The 22,317-nt window shown below is 33.2% G+C and overlaps 2 protein-coding genes and 1 long non-coding RNA gene across 6 annotated transcripts; 1 reads left to right on the plus strand and 2 right to left on the minus strand.

Annotated features, from left to right (window-relative positions):
- LOC18589240 (two-component response regulator ORR25) lies at nt 2,420-5,614 on the plus strand. Of its 3 annotated transcripts, none has more exons than XM_018127082.1 (7): nt 2,420-2,554; nt 3,519-3,671; nt 3,798-4,144; nt 4,245-4,327; nt 4,456-5,133; nt 5,234-5,298; nt 5,386-5,614. In XM_018127082.1, exons 3-5 carry the CDS (start codon nt 4,090-4,092, stop codon nt 5,032-5,034), a joined length of 717 nt encoding a protein of 238 aa, XP_017982571.1. In that variant the 5' UTR covers nt 2,420-2,554; nt 3,519-3,671; nt 3,798-4,089; the 3' UTR covers nt 5,035-5,133; nt 5,234-5,298; nt 5,386-5,614. The 3 variants fall into 3 exon arrangements, with proteins under 3 accessions (XP_017982571.1, XP_017982569.1, XP_017982570.1); XM_018127080.1 differs by having other exon boundaries at nt 4,456-5,026; nt 5,134-5,298; XM_018127081.1 differs by having other exon boundaries at nt 4,456-5,026.
- Nucleotides 6,038-7,116, minus strand: LOC18589241 (nicotianamine synthase). The gene has a single exon (XM_007014124.2). The coding sequence runs from the start codon at nt 7,114-7,116 to the stop codon at nt 6,256-6,258; it is 861 nt and encodes a 286-aa protein (XP_007014186.2). The 3' UTR covers nt 6,038-6,255.
- LOC108663342 lies at nt 14,554-21,031 on the minus strand. Of its 2 annotated transcripts, XR_001929310.1 has the most exons (6): nt 20,988-21,031; nt 20,266-20,341; nt 16,690-16,778; nt 16,538-16,599; nt 16,264-16,342; nt 14,554-14,939 (listed from the first exon to the last, which is right to left on the minus strand). It is a non-coding gene; the product is annotated as an uncharacterized LOC108663342 (long non-coding RNA). The 2 variants fall into 2 exon arrangements; XR_001929311.1 differs by lacking the exons at nt 20,266-20,341; nt 20,988-21,031 and adding an exon at nt 16,943-17,247.

Here is a 22,317-nt window from a genome sequence, read left to right on the forward strand (position 1 = left end):
CGCGTCTACTTCTAGCTACGAGTCTATAAAGATCAAGGTCTCACAATTCTAATTGGATATGATTGAGAAAATAGGATAAAATAATAAAATAAAATAAAATAAAATAGATTAAAGTAAAGATAAATGTAAAATCAGAAGAAAAACACACATAAAAATATTATTTATCCATAATTAAAAATTAGTGTCTACATCTCCGACACTTGAGCCACCAAGCCTTAATACTTTAACTCATGAATAAGAGTAGTATGAATCAAAATGCCTGATTGATAGATTAATTCGTCTTATTTTGACATTTCTGGTTTCCACAATAACTACAAAGAGAGCCTTTTCAGCAATGAAATTGTGAAAACATGAATGATGAGTTTCTTGTAGATAATCTAGTTGTTTATATTAAGAAAGACATTTTTAGTCTTTTTAGTACAAAATCAATAATTAATGAATTTGAATTCAAGAAACATCGTCGGTCACAATTTTCTTAAATGACTATTATAAGTCTTTTTTTCTTGGTTTTTTTATTTACATGTTATATAAAATTATTATCTATTATAAATATTTTAATCGTTGGTTAAGTTCAACGTATTAGTTTTAAAAATATTTAGCTTTTATTTTTTTTTATCTTTGACTTTCTCAACAAAAATTGACGAGCTTCACCTCTGGTGAGGAGATTATGGTTGTAGAGGGTACAAAATCCAACACAGTAATCTTATTCTTTTATGATAAAAGGTGTTTGAAAAACTATTTAATTTATTACGAGGTTACATATTTTGCAAAGAAATTAAATTCAAAATCAAATAACTTTTAATACATATCAAACAATATATTCAATGGACAAGATTAATAAATGAATCAAATAAAACCAATATAAAAGTGAACTAATCCGTACATAATGCGATTATGTTACTTTTTTTCATTAAGGTAAAGCATCAGACACAGTTGATTGAAATTTAAAGGTTTCTTTCAATTCCTGAAATTTAAAGATTTCTTTCAATTCCTGAAATTTAAAGATTTAAAGATTTACTTTTTTTCATTAAGGTAGAGCATCAGACACAGTTGATTGAATAAGGCTTGCATATTGAATACTTGAACAGAGGATAACAGGTTGGGGTTTGAAGAAGAGAAGGCATAGTCAAATAGATGATGTGCACCGTCTAAATAAATGCCTTTCCCAATTATAGTAAAGTGCACCGTTTTGTTAATAATGTTTTTAAAAGTCAGTTGAAGTTTAATTGTTAGTTAGATTAACATTTGTTTTTCATTCTTTTCTTTGACTGTCAGAGACCCTATGTATAAATACAATTGTAAATATTCTTTCTAGTAATGAGAATTGATTGACATTCTCTCACTCTCATGCGCCTCCTCTTTCCTTTCTCATGTTTAGTATCTGCCATAAAGCTTCATTGATATTTTGAAAAATTTTAAATTATTGAAAATTAAAATATGATTTAATTCTTTTTTAATTTGATAATTTGTTTTAATTAAAAACTGAAAGACTTTGAATGACAAAAATGTTGAAATCTTAACTGATTAATATATTAAATCAAATTGACTCTCCCATCTATGATTTTTTGGCAGGGTGAGCCCAAACACTACTTGCCCGATTTTATATTAAAAAGATACTTTTCTACTGTGTTCGGTTGTGCGCATGGTAATTCTTTTACGGGTTCTCTGATATATCAAGTTTGGTATTAACCAAAATTCTATATTTTCTGTCCTTTTACTGTTTTCTTCGGGCTTGTGTGGCATACAGCGGATCTTGTTAGCCTCTTTGCCATTGAATATCATCTAGTGTTGTTTATTTTCCTTTCCCTGCTCTTTAACCTTTGGATCTCTTTTATGCATGTATCCATCCATTGTTTTATTAGTGAATAATCAATAAAATCATCCTGATTGGTTGAATAAAAAAAATTCCTGTCTCTTTACTCATCTCAGAAGATTTTCATTCTACTTAATTAACATATTTGTTATATGAGATTGAATTTCAATAGAAAATTGTTTAAATTAAGATGAGATGAGTGGTTTTTCTTTTTTGATTAGGTACAAATTAAAATGGAAAGGTGCAGGTGAGCCAATTCGGTTTCCTTGTCGTGCAGCTTGATGATCAAGCTACACACTACAGCAAACAATATAATAAATTTAATTGTTATGTATATAAATTAAGGAGGGAAAACTTTGAAAATTCACGCATACCGACTTTGCATGAGGCAACCTTCATTGGAAAGTAAATCATCCACTTTCCATAAATGAGAAATTTTTAGGCTATATGGTATTGCATCTCCTCAATTAAAGGCATCTCCAAAACTTTCTTTAATTGGCTTCTCTTAGGGCGGTGTAATCTCCAATTATTCTTGGCCCTTGGTTATTTAAAGTCTTTGTTAACTTGAGATATCTCGGTATAATTACATCATGGAAGAGAGTTTTCTTAATAAAAGCTCTGAGAATTCAGTAGTTGAAGTTGATGATAATACTGTCCACGAGTTACAAGTTCTTGCTATTGACGCTCAGATATTCAGCCTTCAGTATCTTTGTGCTGTGCTCCATAAGTGCAACTACAAAGGTATACCCAATATGCTGTTTCTCTCTATGTTTTTTTGTTTATTCATGTATTGAGATTCGAACTTTTAAAGCATTAGCCTCGCTGGGGTGTTACTTGCTTAAGTTTAGTTAAAATTATAGTTTTTACAAATCTGGAGTTTAATTTGGGTTTGGGGATGTTGTTGATGAGATCCAATGTAGTTTAATTTGATTACAATCAATTCGCCATAATATCGAAAGCTTTTTTAGTGCTTTCTATAAGTAATTGATTTGGTCAAGTTAAAGAATGACAGCAGTTTTGTCACAATTAATGAATTTTTTTACTGCTTGATTGACCCTGTACAATTGCTTAGGAATTGATGGATTGGAAAATCATGTCCTGAAATATTGCTTGAATGTTCTGCTTTTGTCTCTGCTTTTATGTGGGATTTTTGCACTGTATTGCTCGATCTTTGTTTCTTGGCACAATGCTTTCAGATGTAATGTCTTCTATGGGCAGCCTCCAAGCTTTACCCTTCACTGTACTTTTCACTGATAAATATTCTTAAAGATTCCACTTTTAGCTGAGGAAAAAAAAACAAAACATACTGTCTGAATTATTGAGAAGTCAAGAAAAAACTCAATATCATGTGATTGGAATTTTATAAAATATTTGAACCAAAATCATGTTTTCATATTTGTCAAATGGCATATATATATGCTGTTGCTGTTGTGGGAGAAAAAAGGGAACAATGGCCTGAGGCCATTAATTTGCACAGGTGGAGATTGTCTTGGAAGGAAGTGACAATCTTCACAAGATGTAAGCATTTTAAGGTACTGATGGCTCATTGGAATGTTAATGTCAATGCAAAGGAAGATTGATAATTGATATTTATTATCTTTTTTGTAAGAAGAAGATCAAAATTTAATTAATGTAACATGTTGTCATAGTTTGGAACAGCTGCATTTTTTGCTGTTTTTTGAACACCTCCCGTTTTGATATGCAGTTAAAACAACAACATCGGCAGCTGAAGCTCTAGAGATATTGAGAGCAAAAAAATATGAATTTAATATTGTGCTTGTTGATGTTGATAGTGCTAACATGAACGGTTTTAAGCTTCTGGAGATTATAGGACTTGAGATGTATTTACCGGTGATAAGTAAGTAAAATTTCCTTCAAAGCTTATATATATCAAGCAGATTCCCTATTTATTTGTTATGCTCTTTTATTTTACCAATTAAGTTAGCCAAATTTTAAGGTTTTGATCATGCTTCGGAAATTGCAGTGGTGTCCGGAGATGGCAGTCTTGAAAACATAATGAAGGGTCTAATTTATGGGGCTGTAGATTACATCATAAAACCCGTTGGCGTGCAGGAAATCAAGAATACTATTTGGCACAGCGTTACTCTGAATAAAATGTGGGATTCTGAACAATCTACCGACAACGAAGAAACGTCGGACCACCAAAATCTAAAGCCTTTGGATCATTCCAATGCTACTATTACAGTTGAAGATGATACAGACAACATTCGATTAGATGATGCCTCTTCTAGTTGTCAGAAGAAAAAGAGGTTGGCATGGACCCGGAGCTTGACGCCAAGTTTGTAAAAGCCGTTCAGACACTGTCAAAGAGTAAGTAGAATTAGTTGCTGTGTAAGGGTGGTGAAGGGTCTGTATGTATTGGCTATTCTAAATATGCTAGCCATTGAGATTATTTCTTTGTGATTATAAGGTTCAATGGTGCATCCAAAAAGGATACTTAAAATTATGAATGAACCAGAACTCACTCGGGAAAATATAACTAGTCATCTGCAGGTAAGATTAGTCTTATACCCATATTAATTTGTATGCAGCTAAAGATAATAGTAAAATTTTGTTGAGTAATACTACGATAAAGCAGGTTGTCCATGCTCCTTATGATCCTCATCTTTTTTGTGTCACAGAAATATAGAATATCCTTGAAGAAGCGCAAAGCTGAAATGAACCAACAAGGTTTTAATATAAAAAGTGTTACCCGGTGTTCATCCACTAGGAGAAGTAACTGCAGAAATGGGGAAGCTGGCGATGTTAATGCTGATCGTGTGGCTGTTCCAAGCTTTAATCCATTTCACTCCTTTGAGGACATGAACTCTATCTTTCTCGATCCAAGTAGAGGAGGGAATACGGTAATGTCGCAGCATAGAATACCGTATGTCGGCTTGCTGGATCCAGAGAAACCATATCAATCCGTTCGTTATAGTTGTTTGGATGATCCAAACTTTCAAACGCCAGATTTCAGATCTTTTAGTTATTATAATTACTGCTTAGGAATGAATATTCAGCCTCATAATCTTGGATCTGAGCCTCTTTCAGGGACTACTTCTCGATCACCATACTTTCATGATATGGGCTCCGAGCCTAGTACTCCTCGCAGTACGCCATTTTTTCCATTCTCAAATGCATTTTTTGCACCTGAAACAGATGTAGCTTTCCAGTCCCCTTTTGCTGTTGCTTCGGTCCCAAATCTTTTTCCGGGTACTTAGTTATATTCAGTACTTTCGTTAGCTTGATAATTTGTAGTTTGGAACGACGGCCTTTTCATCATCACTTGCTCAATTATTTCTTAACTAATTAACGATCAGGTAAGTGGCATTCCAAATTATGGAGGATTTATTGTGGACTGTACAAATAATGTGCAATGTACAGGTTCCACAGGCCTAACACGTAATTTTGGTGAGACAGAATTGGCGTCCAATGGCACAACGAAATAACGTGAGGATACCGTTTCGGAGATGGATGACAACCAGGTGATGAATGCTTTGTTAATCCTCACGTTCAGATTTCAAGCCATCTGCTGATTTTGTCTGCTTAACTTCTACCTCCTCTGTTTGCAGTTAAGCGATCATGGACTACCTGGCAGTCTACGAATCTTGGCAACTTACTCCTCCCAGCGGCCAGAAGTCTCTTGTATGGCAGAGAGTGATTTAGCCCATCATGCGTGTTAATTAAGTAGGTTCTTCAGAACTGGTATACATAACTTCATCTTAATTTTAGATTGCTCATAAATATTGTAAATAATACGTAATATATATATATATATGAAAAACTATCTACAGTGATTACTGTGCGCATTAATCTGTTTATTAATTTGCTTAATATGGTAGTTCACTAGCTTTATCTAGAGGAAGTTTGCTTATTAGTTTGTTTTAGTTTATATTAATTTAACAGAAGAACTTTCAGAACAAACCGTTTGGGGACTTTTTGAAACTTTGTTTAGTTGCAGGAGCGTTATTTCCATGCGCCAAACCTATACTGTTAATTAATTAAAAGAATGTCTTCCTCTCCCTAACAGCTCTCTCCTCCTACCACTTTTGCATCTCTTTGGTTCTCAAACTGAGTTCTGCTGATCCAAAGTAATTAAGAATCGAACCATGTTGCTGGATTGCTAATATATATATATATATATATATATAAAATACTTACTTAAGGTTCTGGTTATTCAAACCATAGCCGGTGATAAAAGCAATCAATAATTTGAGAGTTATGAAAATAAAAATTGATAAAATACTAATAACCCTTGCAACAAACTAGTAACAAAGGAAATACAAAAATAACATAATTGAAACAAGAAATTAAAACAAAGAACAGGGCAAGCTCGAAACAAGAAAGGACAACACATTGCTTACTTGCGATAGACACCCTAATTATGATATGGGCTTGTAGAAATAGAAAGACCTAACCATCCATTTAATAAGAAGGAGAGCTTAATTTGGAGAAACGGGCTTCCTCACGAGAACGACCGAGTTGATCAATTCATTTGTGGGATGAAAAATTGAAAGTAGTTCAAAACCCGGTAAGTCATGCTGCTCCAAGGAAGGGTACAAGAATGCTCTAGCTCCTTTGGCACTCCTCACAAGCAAATACCCTCCTGCCTTCATGTATTTCCCTATGTGCCCAACAATCGTTAATTTCTCTTCTTTGCGCATCCCAACCAAAGCTGCCAAAAATATACAATCATAATCCCCAAGCTTCTCTCTTACCTTCATTATATCGTTGGTCACAAACTTCACCCTCTTCTCAAACTCAACATCGGATGCAATTAGCTGGCGAGCCACATCATTCGCTGCTTCATCAATATCAAAGTTATCGAAATGAGTAGATTTCATGTGATGAGTAGCCATTACAATAGAGGTGAGAGGCATTGGACCTGAGCCAACAAAGGCTACCTTCTTTGGTTGCACCACACCATTCTCACTAAGAATTCTATACTCCAAACTGGCTAGTTTGACATAGTTGTCATAATAAGGGAAGAGATTGAGATTGTTCAATGGTTTGGGAATTTTGGATAGAAATGTCGCGAATTCAAGCTCTAACAAGCCTTCAGCGCGACCAGATAGAATTATGAGGTTCTCACGCATGTCTTGCACCTTTTGGGGTAAGGCCTCGATGTCTATATCCGAAGGAAGGGTACATAATTTCACAAGGTGAGTTAAGAGGCTATTAACTTGTTTTGATGGCGTAAGGGACTCAAGCTTGGAAATGCTACCATGAATTTGAGCAACGCGAGCTACAAGGATTTCCGCTGGAATCTGGGTTTCGAAGTTGGAGTTTTGGAGGGAAGCCATGGATGAGAAGCTATTATATTTGAGATTAAAGGATAAAGTTTAGAAATGTGTGATGTAATTGTATATCTTGTGGGATAGGGAGCTTGCAATTCCAACGTACTTATAGTGGAAGAGAGAGGGTCAATATGCAAATTTCATAGGGTGATACTTTGTATTTTAAATAACGTCGACAATGATAGGATTGAAATGTCTGTTTGGTCAACACCGGCCTCATGTCTCATGCCTTCGTATCTGAACCAGCAACCGCAGCACTAAAAAAATAGCAGGAAATTTTTTAATTATGCTTTGCTTGAGTTGTTCTTTCCTCTTCTGGTGTTTTCTTTCCCCTGATCATGCTTAGGCAGAAATTGGAGAAAGTTTACGAGCCATGCAGGCATAAATATTATGGCATAGCGACAACTAAAACATGCTTTTTAAAAATAAAATAAAATAAAAGAAAATAAAAAAGCAAGAGCTTCTAAATCTTAGAAACACTGTTGTTCGACTAAATACATGAAACATAATTTAGTGCACAAAATGAATTAGTTAAGAAATGAAAAGCATTATCAATTTAAGCTAAATGGGCCCCCATTTCTATTTTCTTATAGTTTTCTGAGGATAAAATGTTGAACCTCGAACAGTACTCTCTTTAAAGAAAACGCAAGTCACTGTGAGTATTGATTATATTAAGCCATATATCCACCTATAAATGAATTTTGAGTCTTTAAATCGGTAGAATACATTGTGTCAGGAGACCATTTCTGTGGCTGCATATAATAATGGTCCGATCAATTCAGTGCTTTTACTTTTTTGTATTAGCCTAGTATGTGTCTGTCATATTGAATTTGAGCATTTTGTTCAATGATATTAGTAAAATTTTCAAACAAAAACATATTCAATACTAAAATCAACACAAAAGGTAAATCACACACAAATATTTATAATTCTTATATATATATATATATCTAATTCTCCACATAGAGATTGGGTTTCAGCTTCCTTTGTGCGCCAAACTTGGTAATGCATAGCATAGGAGCATTGTCAAATTGAGAGCTCTTATTCCTTTCACACTATGTGTCTATTATTCTTTTTTTGAATAATTACACGTGAGGGAAGCAGATCCCAAATTGGGTCCATTTTCACACTGACACTAAGAATAAGATTTGGGTCAAGATATTTCCAAGGCATGGGAAATGCCGGGTTGTTTCTTAGGGTCAAACGGCCAAAAGTTATCTAGAAAAACGATTGAAATTCTACCAAAGGAGTAATAATTTGTCATAAAATATATACAGTAAATTATCCAAATATATATATATATATAAACTAATTAATTTTAAACCTGCTTATATCAATATTGGTTTGATTCAATATCAAGACACCTTTCGACTTGATTTAATTTTTTTTAGATATATTATTTTTATTTTTTAAGTTTTAATCATAACTCACCTTCAATCTTTTAATATAAAAAATGAACATTTTGTCTCAAAATAATATATATGACTAGATACATAAATCAGACCATTACCTCACTGTTTGAGTTTCCATTTACGTGATAATGTGGCATATATTTAATACCTAATTTACCCTTCTGGTGTTTTCCTTCCCATGTTATCCTTTCCCTTTCTCTCTCTTCTCGTTTTAGTTTCTCTCTGCGATTCTCTCTCAAAAATCAACCACCTTTTCTAGAATCCGGCTTCTGGCCACCGCTAGCGTCGCCGCCTCTAATCATTGAACAGCTGATGGCTGTCGCTTGTCGGCGTCCAAAAAATCCTCATGAGCCTTTTTTTTAAACCTTTGGTAATTGGGTGGTATAAGAAAAAGGACTCAACATTGTAGATCCAAAACCGACTGAAGCACAGCCACCCAACATAAACAACCAAAACCCCAGGCACTTTAATGTTACATAGATAATGTTGAGAAATTTTGATAAAAGTTTAGTAAAGCCAGAACTAGAGATGGAGCAAAAGATGCTCAACAACAATAACAGTAATTTCAAAGGAAAGGAAGACATAGGTGTTGCAGTCCTCAGCCTAAAATGAGATTAGTTTTTATTTTTTTAATTGAGAGAAAAAAGATTCGAATTTTACTTTTAGATAGAAGGTTATGTATTAATCAATGAGACAAATATTCAGATGCATTGATCAATTTGATAAAAATCGTTTGGGAAAATAATGCTTACTCAGACAACGTAGGGAAGATTTCATCCCCAGTTTTTAGACAAAAAAAAAAAAAAACAATCTTTTTTAGTAACAAAGTAAATTGATGATTTACCCGTTTTTGAGGTTGATGATTTCATTGAAATATCCTCATAGCTATTACAACCCTTGATGATTTTTTAATCAAGCATTTGCGATGGTGGAAGATGAAACAATCCCAAAGAATAGGCTTTCTTCGCTTGAGAAAATTGCAGACCTTCCAAAATTTGTGGCAGATCTCTCAATTTTGCCTGATTCTAAATCTTGACGGCCAAAATGCTTTTCACATTCTTTTGAGTAAACATCAAATGGGTAAAAAGAGGAAAAATTGCAGATTTATTGTTTTTGACAGTGCTTTGTATAGAAAAATAGGCAAAGCTTGTCATTTATGTAAATGAGTGTTCGGTTCTTTTCTTGATTTTCTTAAAATTTCTTTTCTTAATTCTTTTAAATTTTTTGAGAGTTTTGGACATTTCTCTTGCTTTGTGAAGGAATCTAAAAATGGCAGCGCACTTTTGTTCATTGGAGAAGAAGAGAGTTTGAAAGTCCACATTTTGTGTTTTCTTTTATCATCAGTATTTTAGTCATTTCTTATAATCTATGAACGCTATTTAAAGTTTGAGACGAGGTGTTCATTTTCAATAATAATAAACTCAAAGAGAATTATGGTCAAAATTTTAAAAAATAAGAGTAACTTACCCTTTTTTTTTGGGTAAATGCTATTTTCATTTGTTTAAAAAGTTAATTTTTTTTTTGGGACATGCAAAGTTAAAATTTAGTAACATATAAGATAACTTTCAATAAATACCAAAAAATTGTAACTAGAAATTTGAATTCAAATTTCAAATTTATTATAAAAGTGGGTGATAGAACTTGTCCTAGATTGAGTTGCTTGCCAAGCTCGCAAGCTTGGCCTGGCTCAAGTCGAGCTTTGAATAGGATATTTGATGCTTAGGTTCAACTTGAGATATCGTTAAATAAATGAATATTTTATTTTTATTTAATTTAATTTTCAAATGTTAATATATTGATTTAAAAATTATTTTTAAAATTTTAATATTAAATATAATATAAGTAGATGGACCAATCTATCTCTAAGTTATAAAGCTGTCAATTGGGTCTGACTAAACCTGGATACCTCTAGATCTCACAAAGACTTCTTGATCATTTTAATTAGGTTCATGTGTAAACTTAGCAAAAACTTTTTGTGGTATGACATTTTCTCACGTAACATCCTAAGATTCTTTTTTTCTCATATAAAACTGTCATGATCCATTTCCGAGTCATGACTGACGCAAAAGGCCCAATAGACATAGCTTACTAAGCCCATGCAAACCTCACACTCATACACGTGTGAAACTTCCTTCATTGTCATGTATTTTACATTCATAATCATGTAACCATATATGTACATATATGTATATTCTATACATATATGAAACTCACATCATATTTCCAAAGTATCATGTAATATATATATATATATATATATATATATATATATATATATATATATATATATGTACATAATATCCACCAACTCAAAATACTATCAACTTGTGGCTACATTAATGTCTATACAAGACTCTTATCACATGCATGGACCTATGACTGTATAGCAAAATGACCTTTGGGTGTGGTATAGCTACTATTGAATGCCATGATAATACCTACCAGCTGAGGGATATGGGTAAGACTCCTCAATCTATGATTTAACTACCTTTGGATTTGAAATCCAAAACATGCAATTTGAAAATGGTGAGCATAAAAGCAATGAGGGATATAAAAAGGGAACAAGCAATTGTAAAAGGAAACTTTTAATAAACTATGCAATTTCCTTTGAAACCATGCAATTTTGGTTTAAAACGAAATCCATGAATGCACGTACAATTCCCCAAGTCATTTCTATGCACATTATGTTTCAATTTGAGGTAGTAAGGCTTTTATAGGTAAAATAGTTGAAAGTCAACATATTTGAGAAAAAAAGGTTGTAAGTATCGATACTTTAACCATCGATACCGATAATTGTAAAATAAAATGATCCCTACACGTGTTCCGTCTTGAAAGTATCGATACCTTTGCCAAAGGTATTGATACTTTTGTTCTAGAAGAATTTTTCAAAACAATTATGAGAAACAAGTATTGATAGGTTATTCAAAGGTATCAATACTTTCTTCAATATCTACAAGTTTGAAGTACTTTTTCCATGACTCTCAACTACAACCATATGCATTTAACCATGACCAGCACGAAGACTTGTTGGAGGTAATCCACCAAGCCCATGCATGCCTCATTAACTTTCATTGTCGTATCTTAGTCCATCATTGGAACTTTTAACACTGATTCATAATTCATACTTGATATACATAACATTTTAAACATATGCATAAAGCATTAAATTGTGCAAAAATATCTGTCGTTACTTATAACAGGCATTTCCTTAACTCATCTTTCATTTGCCAATGCATGGCCACATCAACGTATACTGGACAATTTATTAATGTCAAGCCCTACTCTATCATATACTTGTCATGTCATTCATGTGCTTGATAGAATGTTTGCATAAGTGAATGTATCGAAAAATCGTTAAAAAATTGATATTGTACATAGTGGTACAATTAAGTTAATTAAAGCCTCGAACTAGGCCAAATAAAGATTTTACGATGCATTTGAGAGTTATTGAATCTTAGAATGTCTTATTATGATGATTCGAAATTCGAGGATTGATTTGGAGTTAATTCAAGAATTTTCATAACGTAGGGGCAAAATGGTCATTTTTCCACCCAAGGGAAAAATTGGAATGTTGGATGATATTTTGACTAAATTTGATTAATTAGAGCATTATTTGAATTTGAGAAGTGAAAAATTTTAGTTTCGACATTTTTCCAAATATAGGGGCAAAACGGTCATTTTAAGTGTCCATGAGGACGAAATTGGAAATTTTGAAATTTTACACCACCATGACACTTGTCAAGCCCATGAATTTCACCTATTATCACTTTATACTTTGGATAATTATGGGATTACATGTGGTGGTGAGAAATTGCTTAATGGTTAAGTTTTTAATCATGGACCAATCAAGTGGTGACATGTGTCAAGCTTTAATATTTTTATGATTTTCCTTTATAAACCGACTTAAGCTTCTCCCAATTCACTCTTATGGCCGGCCAAGCAAGGGAACAAAGAGAAAAAGAGAAGAACAAACCCTAGGAAGGAAAAATTCAAGAGAAATTGTTGGATTTCAAGGAATCAAGCAAGTAAAGGTAAGATTTTTTTATTTTAGCTTGTGATCTACCTTTCCCATGCATTCTTTTTCATTCTCCATGGCTGAAATTCAAGTTTTCAAGAGGGAACTTTTGCTGGCCAAATCTAGAGAGAGAAGTTTTGGTGATGAATTTTGCTAGATTTCATAATATCCTAGTGTTTTTAGTCATTTTGTGATGTTTGGAAGAAAAAACAAGCAAGAAAATCGCATGTTCTTCAACCACCTCATTTGGTCGAATTTTCTATAGAGCACGTTGATGATGGATTTGGTTGTAAATCATGTTATTTAGCTAGGAATTGATGATTTATGGTATCGGATATCGAAATCAGAATGAATTTCGATTACGGTGAATTAAGTCACAATTAAGCTCATTGAGGTACTTTGGTGTATTTGGAATATTGGAAGTGTAATGAAGATATTTGGAGTTGAATTGGATGTTTTGGCTAATTAAACAAGGCATAGTGTGAGTTAGGTCGAATGCTAATTCAATCTGATCATAATTGAACCCATGTAGAACATCGTCTTTAAGTGATTATTCGGACAATTCTCATTCGATGTCATGCCTTCATATAGAGCCTGAAATAGTTTTGTAGTAGTTTGGCACAAATATATTGAATTATGTGTCATGTATGGGTGGTGAGCCCTCTGATAAGGGTAAAGATATTGTGTTCGAGGACCAAGAATAGAAGTACTCTAAACTCCTACTATTGTGAGTAATCAGATGTTCATCTTAATTATCTAAAGTGGTTTATACTTGTTTTAAGATTTTAAAGAATAAGGCACTTAATTTGCAAATTATTGTGTTTTACATTTTAAATGTTGGTTAAATGAATGAGATTTATAAATTATTATGAAACTAAATGTTGATTTTCGAAATAGAGTAAGTGGAGGCTATACATTCGTATTATATATATATATACATGATTTAAATTGATGGCTTATGAAATTGTGGTAGCATGAATGGCTGAAATTGGGGTTTTGTGAATTATATAAATTATTTTGTCTTACATTGATAGGTTGGATAGTACTATATTAGCCATGTTATGCTGCCGAAATTTTATTAATTTGGTAGGTTATGTATTTAGCTTACTGCAGTGGGCGGGTTTTCGTGGACCAGTCTATTAGAGGGGCACGGTAAATCTCGTTATATTTTACCTTAGTATGAGAGGCGTGGAGGGTATCTCTTAAGGTAAGTTTAGAGATCACTTCAAGCCGAACCACCACATGAGGATGAAACTCAGCCAATGCCAAGGAATGACTATATTTTAAAAGTAAAAACATGTTTTATGGGTATATGTCATTTTAACATCCTTGGTGGACTCGGTTGGATGCTTGGGCCAAGGTGTCACCGAGTATGAGTTTTGGCATAAGCCAATTTTTTAAGAGAATCATAAGCCTTGTTGATTATTTTGATGAAATGTAATTGCTTTATAGGAATTGAAATGAGTTTTGAATGTTATGAACTATATTATGATGGGATGATTTAACTGTCTCCATTTACTCGGCTTTAGATGTTATAGATAAATTTTGCTTACTCCTTGGGTTTATAAAAACTCACCCCTTCGTTTTACCCATTTCAAGCTCAGGACAGTCTGTAGACAACCGATTTTGTCGAAGGTTGCTTTTGAATTTGCATCATTATAAATCGAAGGTCTACAGTCTTATATATTTGTGGTTATTTTGGGGCCCACATGTCATTGTAGAATATTTTGTATACCTGGTTGCGTGTGCCACCGTATGTATGAATTTATTTAGTTTTTACGCTATAAAAATTATTTACGCAGAGTTCTATAAATATTGTTTTATAAGAAAATAGAATATTTTATTTAATATTTTTATTTAGTTTGATTAGCCAAAATTTTAATTTAAATGGATGATTTAGATTACTAAAATTATTTTTAGATAAGAAATGTACATTTTTCAATCTTATGTTGTATTTTTACCAAGTTTCAAAATTTTTGGGTAAAAATGACCAAAATACCCTTGTGTGGCAGAAATTACCTTTGTTTGTTTTTTATTTAAAAATAGTTTATATTCTCTTAAAACATGATATTTAGTAACTGTTGCTCATAGGGGAGACGTAAAATTGATGTAAGAGCTTTGCGAGGTTTCGGTTGACATTTCGGGAAATGAATGTCTATCGAGACATCACGGTGGTTGTCACGGGCTCGAAGGGAGTACCGGGTCATGACAATTAATGTCCCATAACCCACATACGTTTGTATCTACAAGGCTACATGTCCAATCACATAACATAACTAAAAACTGACTACTAGTGGAGTGAACCTTAGATGCGGAAGGTATTTATGAATGCCTTGGTCATTGAGTTTACCATAATATATACGTGGATCCCTTGCACGTCTATGTCTTGAGTAGCATCGGATCTACAAAACATGAGAGTTAAAAATGTGAGTACAATTACTCAGTGAAGAATATAGATGGGAACAAGCAACAACTCTAGAAACTTTATAAATCGTGATCATTTTTTTGAAAACATGGATGTTTTCTTATGCAAATCCATGATGCATTTGGGCTCCATCCATAAAATATGCATATTTAACTTGAACTCACCTATCGGCGTCAATCATAGGCTCTAGTATCTTATCGAGCTCGTAACTTACATACAAATTCAAATAGTGAACTATGAGGTACTAAGAAAATAAATGGGTAGACTTTCTAGAAGGCTTTTAAATCTTATCTAGCTTATCTCAATATGTTAATCTATTGTGCGGGATCTTTTGCACATGTATCCATTTCAGGGCTTCCAAGCCTTTTTTATATCAATCTTCTGCACGTTAGCCTTAGCTGCCTTTTACCTTTCTTGGTTCTTCACTTCAGCACATAAAACTTAGAGTAATTGGGTCTTACCCATCATAACATACAAAAACATTAAGTAATTGGGTCCTACCCATCATAACATACATTGAACATTTCATTTCATCATCAATATCAACATATAACAATGCACACATAAGCTTTTCTTACTCTAGTGGTACTTCTTCGCCCCATCAAGGCAATACACATATGGCTACTCTGACCTTTTGTATCTTCAGTGGTATTCCTCTACCCCACCAAGGCAATACATTTAGGGTACTCCGACCCCTTTCTATGGTGGTTTTACTCTGCCCTACCAAGGCAACATATTTCAAGGTAACTTCGACCCTTTTCTCTAATGGTATTACTCTGCCCCACTAAGGCCATGCTATGCATCGCAAAACATAATGGCAACATCACATTACATTCTCATTATAACAACATAACGTAATGCCTACATAACATAACATCTAGTCATAAATCATTATATATCTATATCCACATGACATTTGGCTAAGTTACCATGCCCCTCAGGGTACATCAAGTCATCAAACCATTCATAACTTAACATATACTCATGTGCATAAGCATTGCATATAATCATAATCTGTTCATGGCTCAATACATATACTTATGTGCATAGACATTTCATCTAGTCATAATCTATAGCTTAACACATATATTTATGTGTATAAACATGTCATCCAATCATAATCCATTCATATTTCAACATATTAGTCATATATGCATAACATTCCACCCTAACCTAAGGCACATACAACATCATAATAATCAGCTTGTTCCCATGCATTTTTTGTAAAACCATTTACAGCGCATACACTTAAAATCTCATTTCATGCTTTTTCATATCATTTGGATGCAATATCCACTCACCTTTTGCTAGCTTAAATCATAGCTTGGCAGCACAGCTGATCAAACCTCTAGCTGTAGGACTTGGTGCTTTAAATGAAATCTAGCATTAAACAATGTATAATAATCATTAACATGCTTAATTCTTCATCATTTTTCTAACTACATTTTGCCTAGCATTTTCAGATCATTTCTACCATATTTTCATTTGCATGTCTCTTTCACATCATTCACAACTTAATTTCCAACTTATTTAGCTTAAGTATACCTTTACATATATCATTTATCATAACTTTACCTTTTTTCAACTTATCTTTCTTTTGCTTGATGGTTTCCCTTCAATAATGCAGCTTGGCAAATCTGGAAATTCGAATACTCAAATTTTACTTATTTGTTCTTGCACATTTCGAACAAAAATAAGAAATCAAGCTAAAATCAAAGTGGGCTTACCTTATTGATCTCATTTGCAGCTTTATAGCCCTTAGAAAGCTTACTTAGCTTGAATTCAGACTAAATCCTTGATTGAGAATCCTTAAGAACTGTAAATATAATTCTTCAAGCTTCTTAGCATTCACAAACATTCATTCATAAATTTCCAGCACATTAGCTAAGCATTTAGTACTTTTCCTATGTTTTAGCCAATAACTTTTATACTTCAAATCAAAATTCATAATCTCAAATACCTAGACATTGAAAGTCTTACTTGGTGACTTAAATTCAGCTCAACAAGACTTCTAAAATTTCTCCAACCAAGGAAAACAACTTGTTGCAACAAAACCAAAGCAGAATTTTCAATCGATCAAACTAGAGCTCATGCACTAAAAGATCTTGTCCTCACCTCATTTATCCATTTTCTAGCCTTAATTTGCTGGTTTTTAGAGCTCAAACATGAGGGAAAGAGCTTGGAGAACATTTGGGCAGGAGGAAATAAGTTGGCTTTCAATAACTTAACGGACATGAATAACAAAGTGGAATAAAAGAATGAAAGCCTTGTAACAGCCTTTTTTTTATACTTAAGCGTGAATAACAAAGTGGGTAGCCTTGGTTTGTCCACCTAAGTTGGGCTAATAGCCCATTAGTCCTTGCTTTTTACTCTATTTACATAATTAACCTTTTACTATATATTTTTTTCAATTTAGTCCTTCAAATATTTATTTTTATTTACAATTTAGTCATCTAACTTTTGTATATTTTCAATTTTGGTTCTTCAACTTTTCTTTATTTTCAATTTGGTCTTTCAACTTTTATTTATTTTCAATTTAATCCTTCAACATTTTCATGCATTTCAATTTAGTCCCTTTTCCAAAGTTTGTCCAAGATATACACCACAGCTCAAGGATATTACTTGTTATCCTTGGTAACTTAGAATCATAAACCCAACATATTAAGTCTTAACCTTGGAAGTTACAGCTCTGGGATATTGAATATTATCCTTGGTAACCAAAAACCATAGCACAAGGGTATTGTGTACCAAGGATTTTGCCTATTATCCTTAGTAACTTAAAATCACAGCACAAGGATATTGGGTATTAACCTTGGAACCATTGTAAAGGATTCTGACTATTATCCTTGGTAACTTAGAATCATAGTTCCAAGGATTTTGCTCATTATCCTTAGAAACTTAACGTTATAAACTCAAGCATTTCAAATGCCAAGGACATTCCCACTTTACCTTACATAATTTAATCATCAAACATACCTTTAAACTCGTCAAAATACATCTTAAAGAATAATCAATTCCTTGTTAATCCTCTAGACATTTAATTTCAATCAAGCTAAGTCCCACTATGGCCTGTTTCTCTTTGTAATGCATGCAAACTCTCATTATACGTATATTCATTCATTCAATTTTGATTCATGTTCAATATGCACAAGTCATACTTAATATTAACAACCTCAAGTGTACATATATTTGCATTTCACATCTCATGTTCTAAGGATCAGTAACATATTTTACCTCATTTTATCATGCATATGCATTCATATTTACATATTCACATCTGGTCATTTAATTTTAGCTCCTTTGACATTAAACATACTTGTGCCTTATAAGTTCATATCATATAGCTACTCATGTTCCAATTCATGTGCACATATGGCATCATAGCATATACTCAATAAATTCAGCATACTTGAATCACAATTTGCAATAACAGTTCATGGCATATATGTATAGATGAAATCACTCATCAACCATATGTACTTCTATTTACCTAATTCACTAAGCAAATGTAGCTTTCTTGCTTAAATTCTTTTACATAGGTTGGGGTATTACACTTTTCCCTTTGAAAACATGCTTTAAAAACTGAATTTGTCATTTAAATCAAAATCATTACAACCTTATTACATAACTCATCAAATGTAGCTAGGTGGAGCATACTAGTTAAGCACTATGTATAAACTTGGTCACGTGGACCTTAAGCCAACGGATAATGTATTCCATTCCCCACTATCAAGGGTGATGTCTAGGTAACTAAACCTCATGATACGATCCAATGCCTATGGCCAATGACCTCATATAACGCTTGTGCCATCCTCTGGCCACAAGGTTAGTGTCATGACCCGACACTCCCCTCGAGCCCGTGACAACCTCCGCGATGTCTCGATTGACATTCCTTACACGGAATGTCAACCGAAACCTCGCAAGGCTCTCGCATTAGTTTTACATCTCCCTTGTGAGTAATAGTTACTAAATATCATGTTTTAAGGGAATATAAACTATTTTTAAATCAAAACAAACAAAAAAATAATTTCTGCCGCACAGGAGTATTTTGGTCATTTTACCTAAAATTTTCGAACCTTAGCAAAAACATGATATACGAGTAATAAGCATCCATTTCATGTCTAAAAATAAGTTTCGTTGTCTAATTCATCAATTTAAAGTGAAATTATAGCTATTCAAACTAAATAAAAATATTAAATAAAATATTCTATTGTCTTATAAAACAATATTTATAGAACTTTGCGTAAATAATTTTTGTAGCGTAAAAGCAAAATAAATTTATACATACAGTGGCACACGTAGCTAGGTATACAAAATATTCTACAATGACATGTGGGCCCCCAAAATAAACATATATGTATAAGACTATAGACCTGCGATTTCTAAGGGTGCAAATCCAACAGCAAACCCTCGACAAAATCGACAGTCTACAGATTTCCTTGAGCCTGAAATGTGTGAAAGGAGGATGGTGAGTTTTTATAAACTCAGTGAGTAAGCAAAGTCCATCTAAAACATCTAAAGCCGAGTAAATGGAGACAATTTAAAATATCTTATCATAATAGGATTCATTGCATCAAATCTCATTTCATTTCATATAAATCAATTTGGCTTATGATTCTCGTAAAAACTTGGCTCGTGCCAAGATTTGCACTCGGTGACACCTTGCGTCAAGGCATCTAACCGAGTCCGCCAAGGCTGTTAAAATAACATATGAGTGTAAAACTCATTCTTTTACATTTAAAAACACAACCATTCCTTGGCGTTGGTTGAGTTTCACCTTCACATGGTGGTTCGGCGTGAAGTGGACTCTAACGTTACCTTAGGAGATACCCTTCGCGCCTCTCGTACTAAGGTAAAATATAATGGGGTTTACCGTGCCCCTCTCATAGGCTGGTTCACGAAAACCCGCCCACTGCAGTAAGCTAATCAAATAACCCACCAATTCAATAAAATTTTGACAGCATAACATGGCTAATATAATATTACCAGCCTATCAAGGCAAAGCAAAACAGTTCATATATTCCACCCAAACACAAATCCAGCCATGCTTGCCATCACATTGTCATAAGCCATCAATTCAAACCATATGTCAAAACATATATATAACACAAGTATATAGTCTCCACTTACTCAATTTCCAAAACCAGTATTCGATTTCAAAACAAGTTATAAATCTCATTTCGTTTAACCAACACTTCAATTTTTAAAACATAATAATTTGCAATTTAAATTCATTTTTCTTTAAAACATAAAAACGAATATAAACAACTTTAGATAGTTAAGATGATCGTCTAATTACTCACCTTAACGGGAATATGGAGTACTCCTATTCTTGGTCCTCGGGTACGATATCCTTACTCTTACCAAAGGGCTCACCACCTATACATAATACACGACACGTAATTCAATATATTTGTGCCAAACTGATATAAAACTATTTCAGGCTCTACATGAATGCATGAAATGGAATGATAAGTGTCCAAATAATCACTTAAAGATGGTGTTCTACGTAGGTTCAATTATTATCAGAATGAATTTGTATTCGACCTAATTCGAATTATACACCATTGATTTAACCAAAACATCTTATTCAACTCCAAATATATTCATTATACTTCCAATACTCCAATTACACCCAAAGTACCTCAATGAACTCGATTTTCTCATTGTTATTCAAATCGTTTACTAAAGGAACCACACGTTTCCATAACCATTTTCAATATCCGACACCACAATTCATCAAATACGAGTTAAATAACATGAGATATAACAAGATTCATCATCAATATGTCCTTTAGTAAATTTAGCCAAGGAGGGTTTGATGAAGAACATGTGGTTTTCATGCTTGTTTTTCACACTGAATATCACAAAATAACTAAAAACGCGTATATAGCATGAAATCTAATAAAACCCGTGATCAAACCTTTCCCCCTAGGTTTGGCCATAAATCTTGAGTTTCAACCATAGAAAATGAAAAAGAAATCATGGGAAAGGTAGATCTTAAGCTAAAATTAAAAAATCTTACCTTTACTTGCTTGATTCCTTGAAATCCAACAATTTCTCTTGAATTTTTCCTTCCTAGGGTTTGTTCTTCTCTTTTTCTCTTTGTTCCCTTGCTTGGCCGGCCATATGAGTGAATTGGGAAAGGTTTATGTTGGTTTATAAAGAAAATTATAAAAGTATTAAAGCTTGAAACTTGTCACCACTTGATTGGTCCATGGGTAAACTTAACCATTAAGCATTCTCTTTTCCACCACATATAATCCCATAATTATCCAAAGTATAAAATGATAATTGGTGAAATTCATGGGCTTGACAAGTGTCATGGTGGTGTAAAATTTCAATTTTGTCCTCATGGACACGTAAAATGACCATTTTACCCTTATACTCGAAAAATGTCGAAATTGAAATTTTTTACTACATAATTTCAAATTATGCTCCAAATAGTCAAACTTGGTAAAAAATTTCATCCAACATTCCAATTTTGCCCTTGGATGGCAAAATGACCATTTTACCCCTACGTTATGAAAATTTCCAATTAAACTCCAAATAAATTCTCAAACTCCGAATCACCATTTTAAAACATTCTAAGGTTCGATAACTCTCAAATACATCCTAAAATTTCTATTTAGACTAGTTCGAGGCTTAATCGACTTAATTGTACCACTAGGTACGATACTGACGTTTTAAAAATTTTTCGAGGAATCCAAGTTTGCAAACATGCTATCAAGCACATGAATGACATGGCAAGTATATAATAGAGCTGGGCTTGACAGTTAGCACTATTTCCACTCCCTTTTGCTAGCTAGGGTGATCCCATTGTGCATAATGTCGAGCAATGTTATTATTGTGATAGGTCCTTCACATAAGCTACTCTACGAAAAACAATCTTTTCATGTAAGCCATTATAAAGTCCTTTACATAGTTCTCATAATCCAAAATCATAAGGCATGTAGCTTTACTACCATGCCACTCAATACATACATATTATTTCAATCCCTCCATCAAGAAGTCCATAATTCACAAAGTTACATTGCCATCACCATAAAACATTTTACAATTTCTTAAAATGTTCAACATTACATAACTTTATAAAACATCAAGAAGTTTACCTTTGAAAACACAACCATACACAAGATTGTATATCATTGATTTATTACACAATTTGAAAAGCTTGTTCTCGTTCAAGTTCATTGTATGAAAACATACATACACATGTGCCTATCTTCAATAGTCAAACCATAACAAAAACATTTTCCTAGGCATATTCATTTCAAACACATATTTTTCATGCTTCTCATAGTAAAACATTTTTCAACGCAAGTCCACTTGCCTTATATGCCACCAACTCAATG

The sequence above is a fragment of the Theobroma cacao genome, chromosome 9, assembly GCF_000208745.1.
Source record: "Theobroma cacao cultivar B97-61/B2 chromosome 9, Criollo_cocoa_genome_V2, whole genome shotgun sequence".
In the NCBI taxonomy this organism is placed as follows: Eukaryota; Viridiplantae; Streptophyta; class Magnoliopsida; order Malvales; family Malvaceae; genus Theobroma; species Theobroma cacao.